We start from the raw sequence: 10930 nt of genomic DNA, 5'->3' as shown, positions 1-10930 counted from the left end.
CACTCGGGTGCTGCCCACAGCGCTCCAGGCAGTCTCCCGTGCTGGGTCTGGGACAGCGGCAGGAAGGTCAGGGCAGGCAGCACGATGGTGACCGGTCGCCCACCCAACCCTCCGTTGTTCCTCCGCACAGAGGTACTGCCAGCCCACGGTGTGCCAAGACCGCCCTTGTCCCAGGGACATGCAGGTGGAGGAGGGAAATGCTCAGAGGGGAGAGCAGCAGAGGAGGGCCGGGCGTGGTAGAGGGCCCCCTGAGACGGGCCTTCGTGTCCCACCTCAGACCCACTTACTGCCTAGATCTGGCAGGTCAGGGACTCCCTTGGAGAACTACCAGACCAGGACGTCATCCTTGAAATACGAGAAGGTGGCGCTCTGGACATTCCTCACAGGGCACCCAGCGAGGCCTGAAGGGGACTGCATGTGGGGTCTGGCCTGGGCTGTTTGCTGCTGACGGGAATGTCAGTCTGCACAGCGGATAAGGGACCAGGTCCGTCACGGTGGTGCGTGCTGGACCTCGAGCTGACCCGTCAGCCGCTGGGGCTTCGACAGGCCCTCATCTGCTCTGCTCAAACCCCTCCGGACCCGCCGACCAACACAGCGGGAGGTTCTGTGCCATCACCTCGGAGACCCCGCCAGCGCAGGGCAGTCGCCAGCCGAGGCCCCAGAGCAGCTGCATGAGCAAAAAGGAAGGTCAGCAGCATGGCCCGTGGGCCTTCGCCCACAACGTGAGACCCTGAGCTCCGGGAGGACAGCGCGTGCCTTGGCTGCTGGCCGTCTTCACGCGCTGCCCCAAGGTGTAGGGACCAGTACCCTCACAGGAGAGAAAGCTGGGGCTCAGAGAGGTCACAGAGATGATGCGATGACCTCAGCGGGGGTCAGCTGGTCTGGTCTCCCCAGTCCTCACCTTTCTCCTCCCCACTTCTGGAGCTGCGGAGAGTTCCCAGCCGTGGAAGCCCTGGCCCTGGGTGCTTTCCGTCCCAGGTGTGCTCAGGGCCCCCGGGTGCCGCATGGGGCCTGCGGGTGCCGCGCACATTGTGAGGCTGCCCACGCCACTGAGTCTGCATTCCTGAAAGGCAGGGTGTCTTTGGAGAATCTGGGTCTCAAGAAACGTCTGTCCAAATTCTCTGAGGAATTTGACCTATTTTAGGCTTTTCCCCACTTTCCATGGCTTGTGCCAGGAGCAAAGCTGCAATTCCCACCCCCCTCCCTGTGGTCCTGCCTCTCGGTTCCCGGGACTGGATGGGGGACGGCCTGACAGTTTTGTCTGCCCTCATTCCCACAGGCAGCCTGTTCTCTCAGGAGGCCTTGAGTGCACAGAGCAGTAGATGGAGGCCTTGAAAAGTCAGTTTTCCCGAGGATCAACTCCCCTCCTTGTGGATGTAAATCACGGATTCTTAGCGAGTCTTTAAAGGGCTCGTTTCTGACAAAAAGCAGCACATGGTCTCAGAAACAAAGCTCTGGCTCCGCTTGCCTGCGGAGCAGCCACTGGGCCAGCTCCATCCAGCTGCTTCCCAGGCTGGGCAGGGAAGGTTCCAGGATCCTCAAGGGACTCTGTCGGGTTGTCAGGCCCTGCACCCTCAGTCATTTCCCCAGATTCTGGCTCATGGTGGAGGGGGTGGGGCTGGGAGAGCAGCAGGCCTGATGGCTGCTGGACTTGAGTTAGGAGTGACCCTGTTCTCAGAGGACACCCCCCACATCCATCTGTCCATCCTGTGACCGTGGGGGTCCCGTGGGGAATGGAAGCCGGACCATGGGCCTTCCTGTCCTCCAGAGTTCCTGATCTTGGGTCCTGTGTGGGGTCCAGGGCAGCGCCCCCGAGTGCCTCCCGTTCCCGCACACGGGCAAACAGGGCTGCTTATCTTAGAGCAGAGAGGCGGGGAGATTTGGCAGCAGTGTGTGTGCTGCTGGCAGAATATGAGGCCGTTAATCCTCCAGTCATCCATGCTCTGGCAGGGGGTCTCCATGGAGCAGCTGAGAAGAGGGGCCTCTGGGGCTGGTTCTAGCAGCTTCTCGGAGGACAGGCTTTCCAGAAAGTTGGGCGGGATCCAGGCCGGCCCCTCGGCTGCCCGGCTGCCTCGCCTCGCGCGCAGGCGCCTCTCTGAGTTGATGCAGTGCAGATGTGTGTGCTGTCCACGGACTGGCTCAGACAACAGGAAACTCTCAAGGCTTGGATGGAGACCGGCCGTGTTTGCTTCTTGGGGTATATGTTGGATGCACAAACCCCAGAAGCGCACACTGGAGCTGGAGCTGCCCATGGAGAGGCAGCTGGTGCTGATGCTGTGCTGGGGGCCAGCCAAGGACTCGGCGGGCCTTTGGGCCGACGTTCTCGCTGTCCCGCATTCAGCTGTGTGGGGAGGCGCCTGCCCGCTGTGGGTCGCTTGGGCAGCCCGGCCCAGAGGGACACCCAAGGATGTGCTTCCAGCACACGCTTTCTCGAGCTCCCACTTGGTGGAGATTTAAATCCAAGGACAGAGCCCTTTGTCACATACGTGCACACAGCATGCCCGATGCTTCTTTAGTCCAGGGAGGCACCATGAACCCCAGTCAGGTCAACAGGGCCCGTCCTCTTCTCCCGAGAGCGCTCGGTACCGGCAAAGCACACAGCCGCCGCACGGGGAGACGCGAAGGTCTGCCCACTGCGAGAGAGCCGATCCGTGGTTCCCAGGTTTCTCTCTTGTACAGGTTGCTTTCCAGTTTAATTGGATTCAGATACCAACCATCTGCTTTCAAGACAAGGCAGAGGAAAGGGGGAGGGGACAGAAGAGGTCACCCTCAGCCCTCATCACCCTCGCACTGGTCTCTTACACCCTGGGCATAGAGTATTTTAAATGAGGTTCCAATCGTGTGACATCTTTTGGAAAGGGAGCATAAAAGGCCCCATCTCACCCAGCCTATGTGGCTCAGTGGTTGAGCCTTGACCCATGAAGCAGGAGGTCACGGTTCGATTCCGGTCAAGGGCACATGCCCGGGTTGGGGGCTCGATCCCCAGCAGGGGGTGTGCAGCAGGCAGCCGATCAATAATTCTCTCTCGTCATTGATGTTTCTCTTCTTCTCTCCCTCTCCCTTCCTCTCTGAAATCAATAAAGATATTTGAAAAGGGGGAGGGCATGTCTAACCAGGGTCTTGCGCAGCAGCCGGGAAGGCCAGGATGAGCCCAGACCCCAGACTGCTACCCACTGCCCAGGGCTGCCCACGCCCACGCGGGGGCCAAACCTTGGAAGCACTGAGGCATGTTTAACGGGGAATGAGCAGCCTCTGAGGAGAAGTGACAACTCCTGCCAGGCCCGTCAGTGGAGAGATTGTGCAGAATTGACTAGAAGCTGTGGGTGAGACCGGCGTCGGCTTTGAGATTCCAGATTGGAGCCAGGACGTGGTGCTCTTACTCGCTGTCCTTTCCAGGACCAGCGAGCGGTATGTCGGAAAGCCTCGTCGCTGGGTCCGACGCTGCCTCCTAGACCCCCAGGGCCCCAGCGAGCCTCCGCCGCAGGAGGGGCGGCCTCCAGGCTGCACCCAGATGTGTGTTTCTAGACAACTGGCTTCCCACCCGTGGTGCTTCCGCGTGCACTCCCACTAGCACATGAGGACGAGGGAGACGAGCTCCGATTTTCCGCTTACTGTGAGGAAGGGCGTGTGGCACAGGGAAGGTGATTTCCTGCCTGAAGCCACTGGATGGGGAAGGGGCAGGAGGGGCTGACTTGGATGTCGCCCCAGCACGGCTGGCCCGGGCAAGAGACAGCGGCCGCCCCTGAACTTCTGCACTCAGCACCTGTTCATCCGAGTCCGAAGGAGAGGAGTGGGTTGCGGGGTGGCTTTTGCCCATTGAAAGCTCTACCAGTGGCTTCTACCCCAGAAATTACTGCCGGGTCCTGTTCCTCGGCGCTGTGGGAAGGCCCCTGTGAGGTTACCAAAGGGGATTGAGCTCCAACGTCCCCTCTCACAGGCCAGTCTCAGCCAGGCCATGGCCACACCTGGGGCGCGTCGCCCCTGCCCTTTCGGCCGTCCCTCCGTAGTTACATCTCGTGGATTTTAAAAAGTTCCAGCAGGACCCACATAGAGCCAAAAACATACAGAAGTATACGTTTGCTTGCAGGGAAGGGCACCTAGCTGTGCAGCGTGTAGACCACAGACACCCACAGTGAGGCCCATCCCGCTGGACAAGCACCCAGCTTCCCATCTCGGGAGCTGTTTTCACCCCAGTTTGTCCGTGGCAGGAAGCCTGACATGAACGCCGCCCCTTCCCTCGTCCATCCTCGGGCTACGCTCAGGCAAGGCCATTAGGTAAATGCCCACGGCACCGAGGCTACAAGCTGGGCCCTGCACACGGAGCACCCCTACCCCGCCGGGACCTTGGCTGCGCCTCTCAGAGGCCCCTGTCCGGAGCCTGTGAGCGGAGTGGCCCAAGTCCCTCGTGCTGCTCAGCTGAGCCCAGGTGGGAGGGAAGCAGCAGCGCCAGCCCACCTGCTCCAGGGGCTGCCCTGCCTGAGGCCAGGCTTCATCTGACGGGAGGGCCCCAGAGGAGCAGCCGGGGATTCCTGTGCGAGTCTGTTTACAAGGGTGTGCGTGTGCATGAGCATGTGGTTGTCCGTACCTGTGCCTCAGTGTCAGAGTGCATGTACATGTGTGTGCAGGCCCACGTGTGTATAAGCATGTGCACGGACCGCAGGTTTTATGATAGGAAGACATCCATTTGGTCCACAGGAGATGATGCAGTGAGCGCAGTTGTTAACCTTTGCCTTCGCGGGTGAAGCTTACACCTGGATGTTTGGAAAGGGCCTGAGTCTGAGCTCAGGGCCAATAGGCCTGAGGACCACCCAGAAGGAAGGGCCGGAGAGCGTCCTCTCAGGCAGCCCCTGCAAGGACCCTGGGTTGAGTTTTGTGGAGCCTCATCATTCTTGCAGAGTGGCGTCCGGGGTCTGAAACCATTTCCAGGCTCTCCCTGAGCCTGGCACCTGCCAGGGAGTGGGGCGGGAGCCCCAGGTCAGTGTCAGCGGGAGTGAACACTGCAGAAACCTTACAGTGAACAGGAGGAGCCTGTGCCCCTGAACCTTTGATGGGTGCGCCCAGCCGAGGGCCCTGGTGACACTACAAGGCTCCTGGGGGTGGGCTAGGAGTCCTGGGGGCCTGCAGGGCAGCTCTTCGGTCCCACTCCTCAGCTTGCTCTGCAGGCCCCCAGACCTCGCCCCACCAGCTCTGGGATAGGGGAGGGGAGGGGCTGTCCTGGACCCCTGTGGGTGTGATGGGTCTGGCCAAGAGAAGCCAGTGTTTGCTGAGCAAATGGACCTACTGAGACAGGAAAGAGATGGCATTTGTCAACCTACAAAGAAGGCCCTTCTCTCTTAATGGACTGCACCCTCCTGTCCACTGCAGGGGAAATGCAGGAATCCCGGGACTGCGGGAGGGACCCTGATATAAGGAGCCGCGTCCCAGGGCTGCTCAGGAGCAGGTGCCGTGAGAGGTCGTGCACCAGGCATGGGACCCGGGGGACACATACGTTTTCTTCTGGGGGGTATGTGGCCCCTAGTTTGCCATGTTTTCTGTGGATAGAACCCATTCAACTCCCATTTGTCTCCCTTCTTGATGACTGCCTGTCCACCTCCGTCCCCTGCGCTGCCTGGCATTGGTCGAGATGGGGCCGAGGTTGGGGGGCTGGAAGCTAACGGAGCTGCCGTGTCCTCTATCGCAGTGAGGCTGTCTGGGAGAACATGGCACGCATGTGTGTGAAGACCCAGCGCCTGGATGTCGCCAAGGTGTGCCTGGGCAACATGGGCCATGCGCGCGGAGCACGGGCACTGCGGGAGGCGGAGCAGGAACCAGAGCTGGAGGCCCGCGTGGCTATGCTGGCCATACAGCTGGGCATGCTGGTGAGTCAGGCAGCGGACGGCGGGGCCCGCTGCCCGGAGGCTGCTCCTTGCTCCTTGGCCAGCTGGGCTCTGGGGCAGAGGACCTGGCCATAGAGGCGGGCCCACTGCTGGCTTCCGGGGGTGCCTGCTTGCGGCCTAAGAGGGAAGGCCATGGTGTATTCTTGTCTGGCCCATTTGGTTGCAAGGAACACAAACCCTCTTAAACTAGCTTAAGGCAAAAAGGGGATGAGGTCCCCCAAGGAGCCGCCAAGGCCCCTCTCCCCTCTGCCAGGTCTCCTGCCTGCCCTGCATGTTCATGGAGCTCGTGCCCATCGTACCCCAGGAGGCCTCGGGAGACTAGGAGACGCAGGAGGCAGAAACTGAGTGCCAGATGGGGTGGGCTGTGGCCGGGGCCGTTCAGATGGCCTGCACCATGTCGGGGTGGGGGGGCACCCCCTCTGGGAGGAGGGCTGTGGGGCACCCATGTGTCTGCTACAGGGGGGAACTGAGCACACCTGAGTGGTCAGCCCGTGGCCCCTGGTCTGCAGGGGTGAGCGCAGGCTGCTCTGAGGGCTTGGCAGCGGTCCGGCAAAAACATCCCCCCTGGACACGGGCCTGGGTGGGCTCAGCTCGTGGAGATGGGATGCCACATCGGCATGTAGCATTCATCGTGTAGGTCTCAGAACACAGCCTGAAGTGTCCGTCTGTCCTCGGTCATGGGCTGGTCGGCAGCACGTGTGGCGTCGGCGGTGGGTCGTGTGGGGGGGCCAGAGCAGTGGCCGCGCTGACCTGCACTCCCTTCTTCAGGAGGAGGCTGAGCAGCTGTACAAGAAATGCCAGCGCTACGACCTTCTCAACAAGCTCTACCGGGCCTCCGGCCAGTGGCAAAAAGCCATAGAAGTCGCCGAACACCAGGACCGTGTCCACCTGCGCACCACCTACTACAACTACGCCAAGCACCTGGAGGCCAGCGCCGACTGCAGCCTGGCCCTCAGCTAGTGAGCGGGGGGCTCTCCCACTCACTCTGGGACAGGCCCTGGTTGCCTCTTGCTTTTTTCTCTGCCCCAGTGAGGTGGCCAAAGAGGTTCTCAGAGGAAGAGTCTAGATAGAGGCACCTTCTTAGGGCAGGTGGTGACCTCAGTGCGTGTCTTCCAAGGGGAGCTTGAGCTGTTGCTTTAAGAGAACCTCAGAGGCAGGGCCCCGGCTTCGCCCGGCTGCCTCGGGTCCTGGGCATGCTGAGACCTGGGCTCACGGGTGGCGGTGCTGCAGCCCCAGTCCAGCGTGGTGCCTCCCAGGGCAGTGCTGGTGGTGGTGCCCGGGGGCCCGGCCACAGCTGAGCCCTCTCCAGGGCAGGCCCAGAGCAGCGAGGAAGCCCCACTGTCTCCTGGCAGCGGGTCCACGGGCCACAGAGCTGTAGGCGGGAGAGAGGCTCAGGCCTGTCTCCATGCACGCAACACGGCTGAGACCGTGGGAACCAGCTGCTCCCTCTCTCCTCCTGCAGCTACGAGAAGTCAGACACCCACCGCTTCGAGGTGCCCAGGATGCTCTCGGAGGACCTGCAGTCCCTGGAGCTCTACATCAATAAGATGAAGGACAAGTGAGTGTCCCCCGCGGGGTGAGGGGACATGGCGGGGGGCTGGGTTGGCATATGGGGCCCGGGGGCCCGGGGCTGCTCGGGAAACCCCCTCCTGGAGCTTTACATGTGAGAGTGCGAGTCACTCTCTTGGTCCCTCAGAGCCAGATCCTAGGATGCTGGGTGGGGAGGGTCGATGGGGGGCCGGGGGGAGGGCTTTTCCCCCCGGACATGGTTCCTTCAGACCTCGGGGACCTCACTCTTGTCCGCCAGCTTCCACGCCTCCTGGCTGCGGGCCATGGGAAGTGCACTCTGAGGGCGGCGTTTGGGACCCGGGGGCTCATTTCCAGTGGGAGTGGGGACCTGAGGGATCCCTACGGGCTGCTCGCAGGACCCTGTGGAGGTGGTGGGCCCAGTACCTGGAAAGCCAGGCGGAGATGGACGCCGCGCTGCGCTACTATGAGCTGACACAAGACTACTTCTCCCTGGTCCGCATTCACTGCTTCCAGGGCAACATTCAGAAGGTAGGCGCCCTCTGGGAGTCGGCCCTGCGGGGGGAGTTGGCCCTGTGGGGGGAGTGAGCTGCAGGCAGACCCCCGGGTCTCTCTGCTGGTTTTCTAGGCTGCCGAAATCGCCAACGAGACAGGAAACTGGGCTGCGTCCTATCACCTGGCCCGGCAGTACGAGAGCCAGGAGGAGGTGAGGCAGGCGGTGCACTTCTACACGCGCGCCCAGGCCTTCAACAACGCCATCCGCCTGTGCAAGGTAGGCGGCCGCTGCAGCACACACGGAGCCGCGGGCGGAGGCTGTGAAACGCGGGCAGGTGGGAAACGGGAAACGGTGCTTTGTCATCGTTTCCCACAGTCGATGACGAGATTTCCAAACAGAAAAGGTAGAGAACTGCATCATGAGCATCGATCGCCTCTCCCACCTGGGCTGGCTTCTACCACTCAGGCCTCACTCTGCCTGTCACACTGGTCTCTGCCCCTCCTTCCCCATCTCGGCTCTCCCCTCCCTGCTGGTGTTTGTAAAGCAAGGAGTTGTCACTGTGATGTCCCCGGGCTTCTGAGCCCGCGCGGAGGCTGGCTCGCTGCTATGGCCTTGTCCACAGGCGGCCTTTCACTGTGCATCCATGACGTGTTCCCGCCCAGGGCCTCACTCCTGGGAAATCCAAAATGTGGAAAGCCCTCATGTAAACTAGTCCCCACCGTGTTCTGTATAATAAGGGGAGAAGGAAACCTCTAAAAATTCTGCTACACTCACCCACTAAGACATGACACTCATTGGAAACCACGATCGCGTGGATGGGTGTGTCAAACAGGGAAGATGGGCCCCGCACAGCATCATTCACAGACCGGAGCAGGGACCTCTGAGCCCTGCCCGCCCCCTTCCCGCAGGAGAACGGCCTGGATGACCAGCTCATGAACTTGGCCCTGCTGAGCTCCCCCAAGGACATGATTGAGGCGGCATGCTACTACGAGGAGAAGGGTGAGCAGATGGACAGAGCAGTCATGCTCTACCACAAGGTGAGGGGCGCCCTGCCCTGGACCCGAAGTGGGGCAGCACAGGGCTCCCGGGAACGGGGGACTTGCCTGGGTGCAAGGGGACCACGCCAGCGGTCTCCGGATCCAGGCATCCGGCAGCTGCTCAGAGCTCCCCTGCCGTCCACAGGCCGGCCACTTCTCCAAGGCCCTGGAGCTGGCCTTCGCCACCCAGCAGTTTGGGGCCCTGCAGCTCATCGCAGAGGACCTGGATGAGAAGTCGGACCCTGCTCTCCTGGCCCGCTGCTCGGACTTCTTCCTTGAGCACAATCAGTATGAGAAGGCAGTGGAACTGCTGCTGGCCGCCAAGAAGGTACGGAGACGGCCGGGTCCCCGCCAGGCACACTCGCGGGCCCCGAAGCCCCAGGGCCACCGTTTCCACAGGCACGGGGCACTCGGCTCCACCGTGCCGTGATTGCAGGAAGGCTTTGGCTGCGGCCTCCCTGGGGTACAGGGCCGAGAATAAGCCCGCCCTGATGGCCGACCCGAATGTGGACTCACTGCCCATTTCACCCGTGTCTTCAAATTACAGCTAGGGAGTTCCACTCATCTTGTCTGTGTGTGTGACAAAATGCACGCAACAAAACTTACAATTTACCATCTTAGCAGTCTTTTAGGTGTATAGTCCAGCAGCGGTAGGTGCACGCACATTTTCATGCAGCCAATCTCTAGAACTCTTTTCATCTTTGCATCTTGTCCCCATTAAACAACTACCGCCTCCCCCTGCCCCGGCACCCTCCGTTTACTTCCTGTCTCTACGAACCTGACTGCTCTGGGGACAGCGTATGAATGGAGTTACCCAGTTCTTGCCCTTTTGTGACTGGCTTATTTCACTGAGCAAATGTCCTTGAGGTTCATCCATGTTGTGACATATTGCAGCATTTCCTTCCTATTTAACGAACTATAGAAATGATCCCTGAAAGTATAGTCTTTTTTCCTTCCTATTTAAGACTGAATCATATTCCACATTTGCCTATCAATTCACCCATAGATGGACACTTGAGTTATTTCTGTTTTTCGACTATTATGAATAACGTGGCTATGAACATCGGTGTACGGATAATTCTTCGAGGCCCTTCTTTCAGTTCTTTTGGGTGTTTATCCAGAAATGGAATTGCCAGATCATATGGTAACTGTTTTAATTTTTTGAGGAACTGCCATGCTCTTCTCCACGGCGGCTGCACTGTTTACATTCCCACCAGCAGTGCCCACGGGTCCCCATGTCTCCACGTCCTCACCAACACTTGTTATTTTCTAGTTCAGTGGTTTGCAACCTTGGCTGCACATTAGAATCACCTGGGAATCTTTTTTTTTGTTTAATATATTTTATTGATTTTTTTACAGAGAGGAAGGGAGAGAGATAGAGAGCTAGAAACATCGATGAGAGAGGAGCATCGATCAGCTGCTTCCTGCACACCCCTCACCGGGGATGTGCCCGCAACCAAGGCACATGCCCCTGACCAGAATCGAACCCGGGACCCCTCAGTCCCCAGGCCGACGCTCCATCCAGTGAGCCAAACCAGCCAGGGCAAACCTGGGAATCTTTTTAAAATCCTGATTTCTGGGCCTCATCCTCCGGAAATTCTGTTTCTTTGTTATGGGGTGGGGCCACAACATTAGTAACAAAGAAACAGAACTTCCGGAGGATGAGGCCCAGAAATCAGGATTTTAAAAAGATTCCCAGGTGATTCTAATGTGCAGCCAAGGTTGAGAATCACTGTTGTAGTTAATAGAAAATTGGTAGTAGCCATCCTCGTAGGCATGCGCACTAATTTTTTTAAGTAGAAAAATTCTCCTTGAGAATGGGGATATAGAAAATTGTTAATCATACAAATTTAGCCTATCCATTTTATTTTATTTTTTTAAATATATTTTTATTGATTTCAGAAAGGAAGGGAGAGGAAGGGAGAGATAGAAACATCAATGACGACAGAGAATCACTGATTGGCTGCCTCCTGCATGCCCCTGATTGGGGATCA

The 10930-nt window shown here is 59.4% G+C and overlaps 1 protein-coding gene across 3 annotated transcripts in view; it reads left to right on the top strand.

The window, feature by feature from the left end:
• Positions 1-10930, top strand: part of IFT140 (intraflagellar transport 140) — a 93186-nt gene that overhangs the window by 71365 nt on the left and 10891 nt on the right. For all 3 annotated transcript variants that reach the window (XM_059692624.1, XM_059692625.1, XM_059692626.1), the window contains exons 19-25: positions 5681-5858; positions 6645-6835; positions 7339-7434; positions 7802-7934; positions 8032-8175; positions 8808-8936; positions 9082-9264. In XM_059692624.1, coding sequence (XP_059548607.1) covers positions 5681-5858; positions 6645-6835; positions 7339-7434; positions 7802-7934; positions 8032-8175; positions 8808-8936; positions 9082-9264 — 1054 coding nt within the window. The remainder of the gene's footprint in view (positions 1-5680; positions 5859-6644; positions 6836-7338; positions 7435-7801; positions 7935-8031; positions 8176-8807; positions 8937-9081; positions 9265-10930) is intronic.

Source organism: Myotis daubentonii, chromosome 4 (assembly GCF_963259705.1).
Source record: "Myotis daubentonii chromosome 4, mMyoDau2.1, whole genome shotgun sequence".
Taxonomy (NCBI): Eukaryota; Metazoa; Chordata; class Mammalia; order Chiroptera; family Vespertilionidae; genus Myotis; species Myotis daubentonii.
Note: the sequence above shows the minus strand (reverse complement) of the source record. Positions and strands in the feature narration are given on the sequence as shown.